This window comes from Ursus arctos, unplaced genomic scaffold (assembly GCF_023065955.2).
Source record: "Ursus arctos isolate Adak ecotype North America unplaced genomic scaffold, UrsArc2.0 scaffold_21, whole genome shotgun sequence".
NCBI lineage: Eukaryota > Metazoa > Chordata > Mammalia > Carnivora > Ursidae > Ursus > Ursus arctos.
In genome coordinates, this window is record NW_026622886.1 from 38,513,433 (window position 1) to 38,532,261 (window position 18,829).

The 18,829-nt window shown below is 40.9% G+C and overlaps 2 protein-coding genes across 4 annotated transcripts in view; both read left to right on the forward strand.

Annotated features, from left to right (window-relative positions):
* The window catches only part of PTPRR (protein tyrosine phosphatase receptor type R), a 236,535-nt gene extending 224,152 nt beyond the window's left edge, over nucleotides 1–12,383 (forward strand). For both annotated transcript variants that reach the window (XM_026500025.4, XM_026500028.4), the window contains one exon: nucleotides 11,191–12,383. In XM_026500025.4, the coding sequence (XP_026355810.1) occupies nucleotides 11,191–11,284 (94 nt within the window). In that variant the 3' untranslated portion in view covers nucleotides 11,285–12,383. The remainder of the gene's footprint in view (nucleotides 1–11,190) is intronic.
* Nucleotides 12,384–12,996: 613 nt separating this feature from the next.
* The window catches only part of PTPRB (protein tyrosine phosphatase receptor type B), a 110,530-nt gene continuing 104,697 nt past the window's right edge, over nucleotides 12,997–18,829 (forward strand). For both annotated transcript variants that reach the window (XM_026500029.4, XM_026500030.4), the window contains exons 1-2: nucleotides 12,997–13,123; nucleotides 14,389–14,781. In XM_026500029.4, the coding sequence (XP_026355814.2) occupies nucleotides 13,069–13,123; nucleotides 14,389–14,781 (448 nt within the window). In that variant the 5' untranslated portion in view covers nucleotides 12,997–13,068. The remainder of the gene's footprint in view (nucleotides 13,124–14,388; nucleotides 14,782–18,829) is intronic.

The window sequence follows — 18,829 nt, forward strand, 5'->3', positions numbered from 1 at the left end:
CATTTCCTAAACGCTTACTACCATACGTGCATCAGGCACCTCGGCATAGAAAGATGGATTCCTTAACAGACTTTTCCAGACGGGGTTTCTCAAGGCACAGTTTAATTATTAATTAAACTGTGAGAGCCTGCCAAATACCAGACCCTCTTCGACTGTATTCAGGCAAAAATAAATAAATAAAACAAAATAGGCTCTCAATTAAATTTGAGCTATATACTCTATTTCTCAGACGCCCTCTCCACTTGGATATTTACAGTAGGTATTAAAACATTAAGGAATCTGGGAAGTCCCCCAACACAGAAATCCATTGAATCTCCCTTGAGCTCTCTTTCATATTTATTTGACCATACAAACTTTTCTCAAAGCCTTTCTAAATGGGAGGAAAAGAAGTTGTAAATAATAAATATAAACCGTTCTTTCAAGAAGTTTGGTGGTGGAGAGAAGACTGGGGACGGCATGGGGATTTGAGCGTGGGTGGGGACCATTAAAAAGGAGCACCCAGCTGAGTATAATGAGGGCTACAAAAGACAGAGCCAATATATCAAGGAGCTGATACTTTGTATGCTGCAGAGTACAAGCTCCACAGGCTTTTTCCTATCCTTTCATACTCTCTTGAACAATGACCTCTACCCACTAGTGATCCAAGGCTGCACGCTGTGCCTCTTTTTTCCTAATGGTTTACCCCCCCACCAATTATATTTGCCTCCTCTGAGAAGTCCAGAGCAGGACTAAGAGCAAAGAAGAAGAAAGTCCAGTGATTTAGGTACTTGAAATGGGCTTGTCCCACCACTGATTAGTCAAGAGTTTGAGCACTGAGCAGGATCAAAAACCTGATTCCTAATAATAATAATAAATTATAATGCCCAATTATTATTATTCAACATGACAGAAGCAGACAATTTGTACTCAGATCACAAATCTGCATTTTAGCAATAAATTCAAATGGTCTGGTTTAGAGATAAGTGTTAATGCTGAATGGATGTTTCCATTGTAACAACAGTGACAAAGCCATTTGGTGGATTCCTCATTCTCTGGCAAGATGTTATTTTTATTGGCTTTAGGGCAACTTCTATTAATAGAGGCTGCAGTTCTCCCTGCAGATTCATGAGTCTGTGATTCTCTTTTTAATAGTACTTTTGAGCATATTTTGAACTAAATTAGGATTTCTTTTTTTCCAAGTAGGAGTTCAAATTCAGTGCAAGGCACCCACAAGTGTTTTATTTAGAAGTGCATTAATGAATCATTCCTTCATTCCCATAGCTTTCATTTTTAATTAAGGATGAAGTACGTATCAGGCAATTGGGACCAAGCAACTGGCTGGTGGGACTAGGAAGCGGGCAGCCACTAGAGTATGAGGTGCCGAAGGTCGCTGGCCCAGGGGTCAGAAAGCTTGCTGCTAGTCCTGGCTGTGCCTTAATTCCATGTGGGACCCCATTCTAAGCCTTACTGTCTACATATGTAAAAGGAGAGATGGGACATTATCAGTGTACCCCAACCTCTCCTGGTATAAGGACCCCTTTTTTAAGAGTAAAATATTTTATGGACTTCAACTTGATAACTGTATTTTGAAACCCTTAATGCTTATAAATTAACTTTCATTCTGTGAATCAAAATATCACCTACATGCATTTGCAAATTAGTGACGCATGTGTATGTGTGTTTATTTGGTCTACTGTTAATGACAGGAGCACAAGGGATTCAGGGACCCTTCCAATAAGGTGCCTTTTCCATCTTGGGATTCAGTGATTGGGAAGTGATCATCTGACTCGCTAACCTCGCTCTCAGCTATTGTGTTCTTTGAGTCTTTGAACCTTTATTTCTGTAGAGAACAATGGAATGGCAAAAACAGACAATCAAAACATTTGCCAAACACCTACGAGGAAAGGGATGGTTTAAAAGAAATCTGGTCGAACACTGTACAAGTCTCTCATTCTTCAGGGGGAATCCAAGACCTGAAAGGAGTGAATGATGTATCCAAAGTCACATAACGAATTTTGACTGTCTGTTTGGGGCTTTTTTTAGACATTCTGAACTGAACTTCCAGTTTTGCTCTAATTAGATTGGCTAAATTCTGAATTTGTTTGGTTCCCCAAACGCTGTTGTTTTCTGGAGTGGGAGACTGCATTGGGTTACATACAGTTTGAGAGGAAGTTCGCATCCTAGTTCTGCCTTTGCCAATGACCCTGAACTGGTTGCTGTATAAACCAGGGAAAATTGTTTATCTCTGATGGTTTCAGCTTAGATTATTATTAATATCTGAATATGATAAATACAATGAACTTTCTATTGGCCGGCATGACAAAAAGGGATGTTTTGTTCACTCATGTTTTCCTATTAATGGTGGGTTACCACACGTACATAGGTCAACAATTTTCAAGAATTATGGTGGGAGTGGTGCCTGGGTGGCTCAGTCGTCAAGCGTCTGCCTTCGGCTCAGGGTGTGATCCTGGCATTGTGGGATCGAGCCCCACATCAGGCTCCTCCGCTGTGAGCCTGCTTCTTCCTCTCCCACTCCCCCTGCTTGTGCTCCCTCTCTCCCTGGCTGTCTCTCTCTCTGTCAAATAAATAAATAAAATCTTTAAAAAAAAAAAAAAAGAATTATGGTGGGGGAAAAAAAGGACCCATAACATTGTCACTAAGCTGAACCCAGTGTAATCATGTTTTATTACTGAGACCTTCCATACCTGGCTTAAATCTTCTAATCTTTTTTTTTTAATTAATTCATTTATTTGAGAGAGAGAGAGAGAGAGAGAGAGCGTGCGCACAGCAGGGAGGGCAGAAGGAGAGGGAGAGAGAGTCTCAAGCAGACTCTGCACTGAGCGCAGAGCCCAGCTGGGGGCTCGATCTCACCACCCTGAGATCACGACCTGAGCTGAAACCAAGAATTGGATACTTAACCAACTGCACCACCCGGGAGCCCCTTAAGCCTTCTAAACTTAAATATCACCACATTGTTCTGAATATACCATCTACCTGATAACTCTTGTCGCTGTTAAAGCTAAACCAACCAGCTTTGACCATACTTAGCTCCTGCTACAAAAGATTCGTTTCGGCTTCTGTGTGCTAGCGTTTTGCAGTAAGAGATAGTGACAGAGTCATTTATACACTGAATATGAAAGACACACCTGTCCCTTTGAAAAATAATAATAATCCATCATAATAAAATGACCCAGAAAACTCAAAAAAATGCCTTCCACGCACACAGAGAATGACTAAAGAACAATATGTGGCCATCAGAAGACATCTAGGCAGGGATGAAAGGAATGCGTTCCATGGGGGGTTGACCTTGGACAACTTCTTCCCATCATATTTCTTTTAATCTCGTTGGGCACCTTTGGACACTGGAAGAACTTGAAAACAGAATTTGGGAAGTGAAGCACATAAAATACTATGCAGTTCCAAGGCCTTTTTCTTTCCTTTTTTCCCCCCCTTCCCCAGAAACAGGAAACAATCTGTCTAATCCTTCTTTTAGAGAATCACTGGTGAAATCTGCTGTTGTCTTTGTATATCCTTACCTTGGAGGCCTACATTGGAATGACATCCAAAGACCTTGCTTGTGGCTTCCCAGACAGGATAGAAAAATGCTTCCAGTGTGCGTCATACCATTGTTTAAATGTTTTGATTAATCACTCCAGTGTGATGATTTTTCTCTCTCTTTTTTTTTAACTATAACAATCCAAGAGGAGGTATATGTAAGCCATCAGTTTTCTAGGCTAATGTGTGTCCCCAAAGTATTCTTTGTTTCCAAAACTTGTTTAAAAGAATTCCAAAGCTAAAATTTCCACCTGTTCAGATAATCTTTATCAACCCTACCCTTACATTTATCCATGTCTCTCTGCATTCCCAGCTCATTGCAAAGATCCCCTTAATTGGTGAATTTCAAAGATCTCCTTTGAAGATCAGAAATTAAACATTTTGGTTTACTTCCTCTAAGGAAACTTAAAAATAAAGCCCCAGAAATTGGGATGGACTTATTTACTTGACATCACAGTTCCTGAGACCATTACAAGAGGTCCTCTTATAAAACAGATTATGCCAAATGAATCTCCCAAGTGGTTGCCAGGACAACCTTTTCCTTCTTCTCAGCTTGGAGTTAATTGAGTGTTAACCTGGGTGTTCAGAAGAAAATTGGTTAATTTTCAGGGGAAAAAATGAAATTCAAAATATGCTAGAGTATTGAATTATGATTAGATTATCATTACATGTGTGCTGGCTTTTATGCCCCTACAAATACTTTGGAACACAGCTATTCCAGGGAAAGTGTCTATGTTCAGAATACCTGGTCACAATGAGTCAGAACATTCATGTGTAAATTCTCCCTCCTTGCTATGACATCTGTATAAAGACCTGGGGAAAACCTTTGTTCAAGTCACCTGAGTGACAGCAGCAGACGTTAGCCTGGCTTGACTCACGCCCAAGCTGTCGAAGCTTTACCCATGAGGCACATTAACGTCCACACCTTTTGTTCTAAATTTACTGTACCAAACTTTACCAAAAGAATTCCAGATTCAAAAATAATAAAAAGCCAAGGAGCGTAAGTTCCATTGTTAGCCCAGAAGTGAGTCACCGCTGTAGAATTTCTTCTGTCTACTGATTAGACCGGATACACGCTGGGCGGGGAAGCAGGAAAGGCTGTTGCTCTCTGTACGTGTGAGTTAATAGTCACAAAAGGTCACAGTTTTAACATGTTAAAAACCAAATCTCTCTCCTGGGCATCTGGAGGGCTTTTTTCAACACACCCTCCCAAGTAGCAAAAGGAAAAAACTACATTTCTTTTCCTTCTAACCTGAGTCTACCCCCAGCTGATACAGCTACGTGCTTCCCGGCAGGGAGACAGAAGACTCTGGTTTTTGTGTTTGGTCGGGCTAATGGGATAGGAGATATCTGACATTTCTAGAAGGGCGTTCTATCTGAATCCTCTCTGGCCTCGCCAAGTACTGTGTTCATATTCTGTGACCACCGAGAAATCAGAGCCTTGTAGCCAACACCACTTTTGTAGTGAAAGGAATGACTATCTTCCATGGCACAGCACAGGGCATAATTAGGGTGAACAAAAACTTACCATCCAAAGCAAGGCACTTTCTGTAAGTGAAGGTGGTTCTATTAATAGTTACAGGACAACAACAGGAGTGAACCAGGACTGTCCCAAACAAATCACATGTATGCGCATCCGAGGCATAGTGTTAGCTTTACCAAAAGAATAAGAAAAAAAGAATGTAGTATATATTTAGTACTCACTAAATAACAGTCACTGTGCTAAGTGTTTTGTGGATTCTCTCATTTCAATCTTGCAAAACTTGGAGCTCCTGGACGGCTCAGTCGGTTAAGCGTCTGAGTTGATTTTGGCTCAGGTCATGATCTCAGGGTGGTGAGATGGAGCCCGGCGTCCAGCCCCACGCCAAGTATGGAGGCTGCTTAAGATTCTCTCTCCTTCTCCCTCTGCTTTTCTCTGCTCACATGCAGGCGCTCTCTCTCTCTAAATAAAAAAAAGTAAAAGTAAAAAATCTTTAAAAACAACTTGCAAAACTTGAAACCTTACTAGGTAACTACCGTTTGCCAAGCCAGTGGTTTTCAAACTTTTTTGCGAACAACAGGAAACAAAATAATGGGAAGACAAAATCTTCCATAGAACACCAACATGGAAAAACCAATTGAAAAGTAAATAAAATAGGGGCGCCTGGGTGGCTCAGTCAGCTGGGCATCCGACTCTTGATTTCACCTGGGGTCATGATCTCAGAGCGGTCCTGAGTCAGGGTCTGCGCTCTGCGGGGAGTCTGCTTGAGATTCTCTCTCTCCCTCTGCCCCTCCCCCACCCTGTGCTCATGCACGTTCTCTCTCTCTCTCTCTTTCAAAAAATAAGTAAATAAATCTTAAAAAATAAAATAAAATAAAATAAAAGGCACAACTGCCTTGGTCAAAACTAGGATTAGGAGCTTGTCCTAAAACCCAACCTCTTCCACCCTGCCATAGCCTCAGGGACCACTGCGGCACCTTAGGCTTTTAAGAATTCTGCAAAGAGGAAGAGGGAGGCCTGGGTGGCTCAGCTGGTTGAGCGTCTGCTTTTGGCTCAGGTCACCATGGGACTGAGTCCCACATTGGGCCCCTTGCTTGGCAAAGAACCCACTTCTCCCTCTGCCTGCCACTGACCCCTGCTTGTTCTCTCTCTCTGGAAAGTAAATAAGTAAATTCTTAAAAAAAAAAAAAAAAAAAAAAAAAAGAACTCTCTGAAGAGCCTTTTGTCTAGACATTGATATGGCCTGACTCATTTAATCCTCACAATGACGGGGTTTGGCATTAATGTCATTTTGTAAGTGAGGAAACCCCAGTTGGGAAGGATTAAATGATCTGTCCAAAATCATATAGCAAGTAGGTTCAAAAGCAAGGATTCAAACTTGAATCTGTCAGACTCCAAGCCCACTTCTTTCCATGGCATCACCTGCCTCCACTGGAGCAGACTTCTAGGCTGCTTAATACGCAGAAACCTATTTGGATCTTTCCATCTAGGCTTGCCCCAGCAGGGCAATATCGTGTCCTCTGCCAGGTGTGTTCTTAGTTCTCCAAGGCCATCCCCGAGGCTCCCAGGCAGTCCTGTTCCACCAGAGAGCACCGAAGAGTGAGCAGAACAGCGAGAGGGGCCGGCCGTATGGGACGTGTATGTGCTCTGCTGTGTACTGAGCATTTTAAATGGATGGTCCCGCTCCTTTCTCACAGCAGCACTCTAGGGTAGGCACCATTACGTGATACCCATCATCTCGCAGACGAGCAAACGGAGTGCTGCAAAGGTTTTGTAGTAAGGTAGAGCAACTAGTAAGTGTTGGAGAAGGGATTGGTCTTGACAGCAGTGTATGGCGTCTTTTTCTGTTTTAACCCACTTTGGTCCCTACTGGTGCTGAACCTGACACCTTGGCATTCCAGACTTTTCACAGCCGTGATCACTTTTACAACTGACTGGGTCCCCTTGCCCTGTATTTTTTCCCCACTCTTTTTTTCATAAACTAATTGCCGCTCGGCAGAAGGTATTGCATAAGCATACTTTGTTTCTCTTTGATCTGGGAAATCTGGAACTCTGGGAAACAGCTTTGTACCTAAAGGATTCCCCAGGGGAGACAATGCTTTAATACATGTATTGAGTGATGGTGGTGCGTACTGCCTGGCTCGTGATGGTCCGACTATTTCGGGCCCCATAGGCCTTCTCCACTGAAGCATCACCCAGATCAGCATGGAAATCTTTTCAGATCAGCCTAGGTTGAATTTAAACTATGATCTATTGGAGGTCAAAGATTATTTTAGTGCCTGTTCTTTAAAAGGGAGTTGGATGGTGGTTTTAAAGTTACTAAAAAGAGCATTCCTGCTCCTTACATTCAAAGACCAGCTTGCGTGACCAACTTTACATCAGTGATATGGATCTGGACTTCAGCAAGTCCATGGAGCCCGGTCTGACCTGAAAAGTACCGAGGGACCCAGTCAAAGCTGTCCTGGGGACGAATTACTACAGGGCTCTCCTGAGGGTTCTGAATAATCTGACATTATTCACCTGTCCTGTGACTGAATTCTGTATACAGGAACTGGATTAGCTTCTTGGGTATTGTTTTCCTGTGGAAGCCAATAAAAAGACTCTGTAAAATCTGCATGGTGATCCTAAATGTTAAGTTCTTACAAAGATCCACAAGGTATTCTAGATACCAATATATGGAATTAGACATTTATTAAGTATTTTCAGAGATGATGGTGACAAGTCCCTGAATTTGAACCAGACTCCAGTGAATGCATCCTGTAATGCTTTTTTCCTTCTTTTAGTCCAGAGTTTATTTGCTTCCATATGAGATGAAAATAGCATGGCCTGGGTAATCTACACGGCAGATATTCACTTAGGACTCGTAAGTGCTTTTCACTGTTGCACATACGAGAAGACTACGACATCATGCCTGCCCTTAAAGGACCTGCCACCTATTGGAAACAATTTTGGAATGGGATAGACAGTATATAACATGATATCAAGTTACTTATAATAAAGCCCCCATCTTGGCCCTGTCTTTTTCTACTCCATTATAAATGACAGTTAAAAAGAAGTAAGGCATGCTCGTTAAATATCCGGAAGACACAAAGCTGGGAGTGAGAAATGAAAAGCTAATATATTGGGGCGCCTGGGTGGCACAGTGGTTAAGCGTCTGCCTTCGGCTCAGGGCGTGATCCCGGCGTTATGGGATCGAGCCCCACATCAGGCTCCTCCGCTAGGAGCCTGCTTCTTCCTCTCCCACTCCCCCTGCTTGTGTTCCCTCTCTTGCTGGCTGTCTCTATCTCCATCAAATAAATAAATAAAATCTTAAAAAAAAAAAAAAGAAAAGAAAAGCTAATATATTGAATGATAGAAATACTGGCGATAATAAATAAGAACTTTGTGCTAAAACCAAGTTGAAATTAATAGGAGTGAATGGAAAGTCCTGCATTTAGTTTCAGACATTCAGTAGCTTAAGTACAGGATGAGAGCAAACTGTCATTTTCACACTCAAAAAAGAAAAAAAAAATCCTGCAGACTTTTTCATTAGCCCAAACCTTCACTCACTATCCTAAAATGCTTGCTAGGCCCTGGGCTCCAGGCAGGCACGGTGACATCTTATCATCTGATGTACCTGTAAATGCAGACTCATTGGCCTATAACACGCAGCTCAAAGGAGAAAACATTCCCACTGACTAGCCCTGTCGGGAGTAGACACAACACTCTAAGAAGGTCATCTTTGATAAAACGGCCTACAGAAGAGGGAGACTGGATTGGTGAGTGACCGGGAAACCAAGCTTTATAGAAATATTGAGGGACCACAGGATGTTTAGTCTAGAGAAGAAAAGATTATAGGACTTTGATGGTTGTTTTCCAGCATTTAGAAAGCTATTGTGTGACTACAAGAGGAGCCTTTAGACTTTTTTTTTTTTTTTTGGGTTATTTCAGTCCAACCAATGGAGTGACAGTTAGCAAGGAGCAGATTCATTCTGATCTCCTCAGAAGCTTTCCTGCAACTTTGGGAAAGGCTGCTGCTTATGGTCCCTCACTTCCCCACGGAGCATCCCAGCAGAAACTAGCTGACCATCTGCCTTGTAGACTGCTCCCTTCTGGAAAGGCCGCATCGTGCTGGTGATTGGCATAAATGATCTCTGAGGATCCTTCTGATGCCAGTTCTTTCCAAATGAGGTGGGAAGTAGCCTAATTTCTCCTACACCTCCCTTCAGCCTTCAGACTCACAAGAATTTTGCTAGCCTACAACTAATCAGTTTATTTCCCCATCTTCCCCATCTTTGCTGGCTGGAACACCCTTGAGTTAGTTAACAGAACATCAGAAAAAATATACTCAGAGTAAGAAAATTCACTGCTGACCCATTTAGGGTCCCATGGATATGAAAACTTGGACTATGTCTTTGTTCATTCAGCAGTTGGACACATAAATACCAGTACTCACCAGAAGAGACAAGAAAGGGGAGAGTTTACCTCAAAGTGAGTAAATGGTGAGGGAGCTCATAGAGCAGAGCCCAGGAGATGGAGCACAGGTAAGGCTCCACATTCCGTGGGCAGTTCAAGGGAAGACTAGTGGTTCCCTGAGCTATGTGAGGCCAGCTCCCTGGAGCTGCCCTAGTGTTTACTGTGCCTGGATCTTAAGATTCTCAGTCAAAGCCAGCATCTTTTGCACACCTGCTGTGGTTTTAGGTGGGCCCAGGTGGTACCATCCAGCTAAGAAGAATTGCCACATCCTCAGACTGTCATTTTTGTTGTCAACTTATGACCAAGGAACACATTAGCCAGAAAGTTGTCTTTAATACAACAAAATGTCTAGTTTGGGGAGAAAAGACTGATGAATACTTCTGCCATTATGTTGCTGCCCCCGAAATTTACCTTGAATTTCTTGCCAAATACAGCATTTTGGCATCCTGTCAAGCTGCTTAGTTTAATTTGGAAGGATGAAATCTTACTAACTTAACATCTCTGCTTAGTTGAGAAGGGTGAAGGCTTAGTATCTTAATATCTTATAAGCTTATATTTATAGAGGTTGACAAGTAAATATAGATATAAGGTCAGTCTTAGTTATTACCATTAACCAGAAATCACGTTACAGTGAAACAGTGTATCTTGTTTTTAAGTTGAGTGCTTACACGGTCTAGAAAGAATTATTTTGGATGTTAGCAACAACTGCTAAGGAGAACTGGCTAAAACGTAATTTCAAAATGAGTTGTATGATCACATAGTTATAGAGACTCCTAATAGAGATGCTGTTACTCAGTGAGCACAAGGAATAAGTAACATTTATACCACTGTGGGCGGCTTTGCCAAGTAAATAACCATCATGGTAACGAGCAAAATGTGATACAGCTACTTTATCTATAAAAGTATAAGGAGAAGCAGCCTTCTACTAATCCAGTAACAAAAGGTGCCTCTGAGTAACCAGTGATGATAATGATGGTAACAAAGGGGGAAAAAGCAAGAGCCAATCCCCTTTTCCCCAGCTCATTTAAGTCCCTCCCACTATTGTGTTTAGATACAGACCCAGCATACCACACCTAAAGACTAAGGCTGTTTCCGTACCACATACTCAGATAGACCCTTTCAGGATAGCTGTTCTTTTCACTTGTGCAATTTTGTTTGGTACACCGACTTCAATTTTAAGCCAAGTGTATAAGCCATTTTAACATGAGATGAATGATAAGGTACCTGAGAAGAGACGCTCACACTCCAGGTCCACGAATTCCTTGAACACTCGCCAACAATCCTGTGCACCAGCAATTGTTAGTATCCCACTTTAACAGAGGAGGGACTGAGGCAGAAAAGGTTTTAAGGAACGTGCCCAAGATCCCACAGCTCAGAATTGGTTTACGAGGGATTCCAACTCAGACCCTACCTCGGCCTGGGTGGCTCCAAAGTGGGAGTATTTAATCCATAGGGCAGTACTGTCTCCGCAGTAATGGTATGGAGGTAAAATTAGTCAGGGGTCTAGTGATGACCGGGCACTGTGTTAATCCCTTGATATGCATTAGCATATCGGGCTCACCAGTTGGGTCATTTGGACACAGGTAAGAGGCGTCACAAAAGAATCAGCAGGTCAGCTGTTCTGTGCCTTTGGCATAATAGCCTAGCTTGGTGTGGTGTCTGTGAATGAAGACTGCAGGATGTTAGCAGTAAGAAGTTACTGTCTCCTCTCTTCCTTGCAGGGGTGGAATGGTCCAGACCAGCGAGCAGTATGAATTTGTGCACCATGCCCTGTGCCTGTACGAGAGCAGACTCTCGGCAGAAACTGTCCAGTGATCCTCTGAAGATTTACCAGACCATCGAGCTCTAGGGGTAGTTAACCAGCTACCCACCTGAGGCTTCTAGAAGGAGCTTCCTGCAGCGAAAGGAAAGAGAAGTCCTGAAGCCAGGCTGTGGCACGGATTGTGGAAGACGGCAACAACTACCGATCGCCGGCCCCTGGTGTATATGAATATGCATTTGTAAGCGTCCCCTACGTTATTTTGAAGGTCCTGTGCTGATGGAGGTATGACAGATTTCTCACACGGCTAAGGAGATTTTGTTTTGTCCGTATCGACTATCCGCCACACAGAATGTATGTTATGAAATCCTCGGTGACATATGTCATCCGATGACAACTGAAAGAGCTGCTGAAGAAATTATTATTGTGTGTTTAGATGCTTTCATGTTTGCAAAATCTGTCTTGTGAATGGACTGTCAGCTGTTAAACTGTTCCTGTTTTAAGTGCTATTACCTTTCTCAGTTACCAGAATCTTGCCGTTAAGGTCGCAAGTGATTGATAATGGATTTTTAACAAATAAGTCCTTGTTTTTGAAAAAAAAAAATCAAAAGCAGTACTATTTTATATGGAAATGTGTCTTGATAATATTACCTATTCGATGTGTATCTATCAGTACCTCCTGTCAATCAATTACAGAGCACAATGATTGTCACTGGGTGTATATGTATTTACTCTCTATTATTGGGCATCGAGGTCGTTTCTGCTCCAGAACTCCAGCCACTGTATTTCTACATTGTGAGTCATTTTACTTTAAAAGGGAAAAACAAATTTGTAGCAACTATGACATATCCAGAATTTTAAATACCTGTCTCTCTTTTACTATGAAGGAATTTTTGAATATTCTGTCTCTCTAGAATCTCTCTCCCAAAAAAAGAAGGCAGATGCCTTTGGGAATGAAGTAACTGGTCCCATTTCCAGAAGTTCTTCAAAAGGACGCTGCCATGGATATTCTTAAATTTCTGGAAGGTTTTAATCCTCAAGAGACAAAGTTTAAAAAAATGCACTCAGCAAACACTAGACGTTCTGCTCAAATATGAATTTTTAATGCAGCTGTGTTGACTTTGTTTCATACTGCCAATAAACTACTCTTAATACTAAGTATTGAATAAAGCATCTACTTTTTTTTTTTCCTATCGGAAAGAAGCTAGTATCTTTTGGGGGAAGCCTGGCGTAGGTAATGAGATGGGTTTAATTGTAGTCTCCACCTCTCCCCAGCAGAGATAACTATCTCGCAATGTGATGTTGTCATCACTTGAGGGATAATGATCTAGAAGTGCCATCATTATGTGGTTTTCCTCAATAGACTCCCAGCATATCATTATACAAGCAGTACATGTTTATGTCTTTCTATCACTTGTCATAGATCCTCATAAATTACATGGCACGGGTTCATTCAGCAGAATCAACATCACCTGAAGAGATGTCATGTTTTAGGAACATTCTATTACCTAAGATTACAATTCCTTTCTTCCCTCTTGAGGTTAAGAAGTCGTCATGTGCCACAGGGATGCAGGAGAAAACTTACAAGTTTTCTTCTACTCCTGGAGGCCAGAATTTTTTCTCCGTGAAAAAAGGAGAGGTAATTATAATCCCTTCTTTCTAAGGAAACAGACAAAAGGACACTGGTGTAAAACTCCCCCAAACAATTCAATAGGAGGAAGTGCTCGTCACTGACTTTTTCCCCCACCATGAAGGCACATTTCCTTCCTAGTCTTTGCTTCTCTTATCTGGGAGATTCCCCCCCCCTCCAAGCAAAGCATGAACAGTTGTTAAGTGGAAAATGGAGGCTGAATTTTACATGGCGATTCTTACCTGCTTGATCTTTGGGGATTCAGGTGAGTGGGCTTGCCTCTCTTGTGGTGTTTCTCCGCCAGCCAGCAGAGGAGTCTCTGTCCTTTGAAAAGTGCCTGAACTGGGGCGGAAATGGAGCCAGGTCTCCATGGCAGTTTAACCAAAGACGAGGAGGAGGAGGAGGAGTAAAAGGAGCCAGCTATGTCCACACTGTTGAGATTTCTCTAAAAGAAAATAAATGGCCTCCTCATGTCCTCCAAATGCCTCGGGCAGCTCCCGAAATGGCATCTTGACAGCACAGAGTGAAGCATCTTGAGGAGAAATTTTGATTATTGTGTAACAGTCTGTGGCATTCTCCATGTTTTTTTCCTTATCAGGTTATAGGTTTGTTTTGTGTGTGTGTTAAAGAAAGAAAGTCTAAGGAGATATAACTACAGGGGGTGAAGAACGGTGGTGTGTTTTATTTGGAAGTTGTTATCTGGAAGGAAGGTCTGAATATTTTTGTGAGAGAGCTGAGCAAATTAAGTAAAAGTTCGGAAAATCATTTCTGAGCCTGAATATTTCACTTTTTAATACTGATGTTTAACAATTGGATGCTTAATTTTTTTTAATATCGAGAAATGCTGATATTTTTTAATCTGTTAGTTATCGAGGGGAGGTTGTAGATATTGTCACAATATAGAGAAATGCTTCTCTCCAGGACTGTAAGAAATGGTGTTGTGATCATCAATACCTTCATTGGTTGCAAATAGCTAAAAAAGTTTAGACGGGTGGGAAAATTTGTTTTGTTTTGGTTTTGTATAAATACATCCAATTTTTAAACTGTATTCAAACTATGCAATTTGTATACAAACACTACAGTGGTAACTTAAGAATCGGAAAAGGGGGGGGGCTTTTTTAGAGTGGGGATGGTGATGAATGATGGAAAGAGTTAAAATGGTTAGATAGGGAATGGGGGTTTTTCATAACTTCAGCATATTTAACTATATGGGTTCAAATATCACACCATATTCTTTGGATGGTTTGTGTCTTTTCCAAGATTGCTTTCATTATTTCAGTGGGGGTGTTTTATTCCCTGAGCCATGTGAAAGTAAAAGAAAGGGAGCCAAGTATGACATTTTGACATTGTCAGCCTTGGGATTTTAAATCACATGCGTTGATTCTGGGAATATTCACTTGAAACGATAGCAATAACAAAAGATAAGTAAGCCTCATACCGTCATTTGGCTGATTTGTGGGTGGGTTGTTTTGTTTTCTGATGGGCCTTATAATTTGCTACTTAGTACTTTATGAGTATCTCGTCTTCCAGAGGGGTTTCAGATTGTCCATGTCCATAAACAAGAGTGCCTTTCCAAAAATAAGAGAGTGGTCGTGGGTTTGTGTGATGGGACCAGCCAGAACCAGCAGTGGATGTGGACTGAGGATGGAAAACTCCTTCATGTTAAATCTGCTCTGTGCCTGGGCATCTCCAATTCTCGTGGCCCTTCCCTACCAGCTATCTCTACCCACTGCTCCCAGGCACCCCGGTGGACTTGCCATGAGCAGGAAGGGTTCCTTGAGGTGGAAAATACCTCTCTCTTTCTCAAGAAACAAGGCTCCAAGGTAGTGGTCAAGAAGGACAGGAAATACCTCCATAGCTGGATGAAAATAGATATCAACCAGGAGGGAAAACCGGTCAATGGAAGTCTCTGCTTAAAAAAAGGTGAGCTATCCTTTTCAGAATTGATTCTGAATGTTCTTCTGCTCAGTGTTATGCTGTGTTATGTTTGTTTGTTTCACATTAAAGGGATGTCTGCTTACCTCAACACGATGCCTATGGGAGATTCATAAGCTATTGGAAATGGATCGTGGGGTTCCTACTGATGTGGAAAACTTCATTATTCGCATTAAATAAGCCCAACATCTTTCTTTCTACCTCTTACTTTTCCTTCCCTTCTTTCCTTGCCGCTTTTCTTAGTTAAACAAATATTTCTTGGGTTTCTCTTTTGTACCACACTGTAGGCACTTTGGTTAGATAGCTTTCAATGTAGCAACATAAATCAGGCGTAAGCGCAGCATCATATGTAATGACTCCAGCCAATGATCAGGAAATTATTAATTTCGCTGATGTGGACACTTCTGTTCTCTGATTAGGAGGAACTAGTAGATCATCAGAATGGTGTTTGAGAAGACTGGAAAAATGAGAACATACATTGCACCTTTGCAAATCTCTTGTACTAATGTTTAGAGGTACAAGAGGTCACATACTTTTGAAATGGTAAGGACCAATGTGTAGCCACAGGGTCTTCTAATTTGTTGCCCATTAATGGATATAATCTAGATGACAGATACAAGTAAAAACTTCTACACATGTACAGAAATTCCTGGTGCAGGGGCGCCTGGGTGGCTCTGTCGTTAAGCATCTGCCTTTGGCCCAGGCCGTGATCCCAGGGTCCTGGGATCGAGCCCCGCATCGGGCTCCCTGCTCTGCTGGGAACCTGCTTCTTCCTCTCCCACACCCCCTGCTTCGGTTCGCTCTCTTGCTGGCTGTCTCTCTCTCTGTCAAATAAATAAATAAAATCTTTTAAAAGAAAAAAGAAAAAAAGAAAAAGAAATTCCTGGTGCAGCACACAGTTCAGTCCCGTGCTGGGGATTTTATTTGTGGATACAGCTTAATTTTCTTTTTTCTCCAAGCACGGAGCCTGATGCGGGTCCCAAGACCCTGAGATCATGACCTGAGCCAAAATCAAGAGTCTGACGCTTAACCGACTGAGCCTCCCAGGCGCTGCTTAATTCTCTATTTTACTTAATCATTTTACTGCTTATTAACTCCTGCAGTAGAGACTTGCTTTAGGAAGTCATGAAAGATAAAACTAATAGAATCATTATATATTAGGTACAAGCGGACCTTACAAATCACTGGAGATATTATCAAGAAATGAAGCCCATCATTGAGGAGACTGAAATTTACAGAGTTCAAGTGAATTATCCCAGATTAACTGGTGGCAGAGGTCTGATTAGAACCCAAATTTCTTAATTCCTTGTCCAGTATACATTCCATCATAGAGTGTTTTCCAAATGCTTAACCACAGAATTTTGCCCAATTGACTACATAAGCTTCCCCTGGGGGAGGGAAGGAACTCATTGCCATCATTTCTTCTCTCCTACCACCTTCAAGATTCAGTTTCAAGAAATTTGGGCTAATACCTGATTTTTTTTTTAAAGTTCCCGAGATAATTTTGATCCATAACCCTATTTGGGGATCAGCATTCACTGTACTTTTACATCTTTTTATTAGGTGTTTATTTTTGCGGCTTACAGGAGTCTTTTCACCATGCTGATCCTTGGACAGTTTTCTATCACTCATTCATTTCATAAACAAAATAAGTACTTAATTAGATGCTAGCTGAATGCAGTGGCTCTTCTTCAATAGAAGTTGACTATACAGTCCTGAGCTTATAAAACTTCTGACTATGAGAAGAAGATAAAAATTATAAAAGTCAGTTAGATAATTCAACTTTATCAGAGAATATACTGCACATAACACCAATTTGTATATTTCTTTTCCTATAGTTCATTGAGCAAGGCCTGTCCCAAACAATACAGAAACATTATAAATATTCCTGTTGTACCATTAAGCAGAAGTGAGATTCTTTCTTAGTCCCCCAAATAGAACCTTATTTAGCAGAAAGTTTCATTGGAACTTTTAAAAAGTGGATATAGATCAGCAAACAGTTACTCAAGATAGAAGATAATTAATGGAAAAAATGATTTCCTTTGACCTCCATGCAGAACATGTCCAATGATGGACTTTACTTCAAAAGTAAGTGGATGAAATAGACCATTTACAGTTAACCTCTGAACGTGCCATATCCAAAGCATGCCCAACAATGTGGGCTGGAAGAAAAATGGACTTCTAGAAAAAAGCAGGATGAAATTCTGCACAATTGTGGTACAAAAAAAAATCTTATATTTGAACACACATGTATAATATGTAGTTTGTTTTAACACAATTATAAGCTAACAGATGTTTTTCTGGTCTATGTCAAACTTAACCATTGATCAAAGATACAGAATGATAATAGTTGACCCGTAGCATGAAATCTCATTGATTTGCTAGAGAATCCATAGTGAAAAATTAAATGGCATTCAGATGTTTTCAATGAATGGCTCCAAATGTCCGTTTTTAAAGAGTTGATAACTAAATATGATAATCTGGTAGCACAATTATATATATTGTTGGGCTCCCTGCTCAGTGGGGAGCCTGCTTCTCCCTTTTCCTTTAACGCCTCCCCCGCCAGTGCTCACTCTCTCTCACGCTCCATCTCAAATAAATAAATAAAATCATAAAAAAAGAAAAATCAACATTTTATAATCAACTTATAAAACTAGACCCTTACTGTTATTATTCTGAGTCATAAGAGCAATAATAAAAACATTGTCTCCAAAATGGTAACATAACTGGCTAAAAATAGAAAAAACTCATTCTCTCTCTCTATTCTTTTGTCAATCAGGTGCCAGATATCCAGCTCTTTGGAAACAATTTTGCCTTTAGCAATGTGTCAATAAAACAAAAAGGTGACTGACAGACTTTCTCAATTTTTCCTCATACATATTCGTGTTACATTGTACAGCTACGTCCATGGAGTCACTGTATTCAGAATATAATTTTTAGAAATCCCTTGTATATAATTTCAGAGTCTTATTCTATAGATTAACACAAACCAGTTATCAATAATGCATAAAGAATAAGGAAAAAACAAATTCTGTTCTATTCAATAATATTACAATTTTATATAATCACACATTTAATTTTTTGAAAAAGATTATTACTTTAGGAATAAAAATGCATTCTGAGTGCGTTTGACAAACTCTTTAAAACATAGTCATTTTAAATCTTCTTGATGGAGGGTGCAGAATTCCAGCCATCACTTGGATACTTTTTTCCAAAGGACGCCAAGTCTCCCTACTTATAAACAGTTAGATGGCTATCTAAAATAGTTACTTTCCGGGCACCTGCGTGGCTTAGTCCGTTAAGCGTCAGACTCTTGATTTGGCTCAGGTCATGATCTCAGGGTCCTGAGATCCAGCCCTGAGTTGGGCTCCATGCTCAGGGGGAAGTCTGCTTGTCTCCCTCTCCCTCTGCCCTTCCCCCTGGACTCTCTCTCTCTCAAATAAATAAGTTACTTTCACTCACGTGTTTCTTACTGTATGGAGACTAACATTGTATGTAGGATGTTGGTTAACCAATCAACACGTCCTTAGCATTTACTATAGATTCACTCATTCAAATCTTGTATTTACCTAAGGGCAGGAAAATTTTTGCAGACATAGTTTCAAATGTCCCTACCATGAGTGAGCTAGTGAAATCACTTAAAGAGATTTCGCTGCTGAAACCATGTTGCTGTCAGACTTGCTCTAACTGCTGATTAAAGTAGTTGTTTAATTGTAGTTACGTGGATCAGGGAATAAAATGCATAGGTGCTGTAACAGGTCGGCAATCATATATACTCTTGGGAGAAAGGGTTTTAATAGAAGCTGCTTCCTTTAGTGATTGGTGGGGATGCTCGTAAATATAGAAAGCTGAAGGGGAAAAACAAAACAAAACAAACCACAGTGTCTTTTCTACATACAGACTCTACTTTGACCAAATTGGCTGTCATAGCCGTGTTAGGGTTTGTTTTCTCCTTGCATGATTATAAAAACATGGGCCTTGCAATTGACCATTGATTTATGTGATCATTGGAAATCATATGATCATTGATTACTAA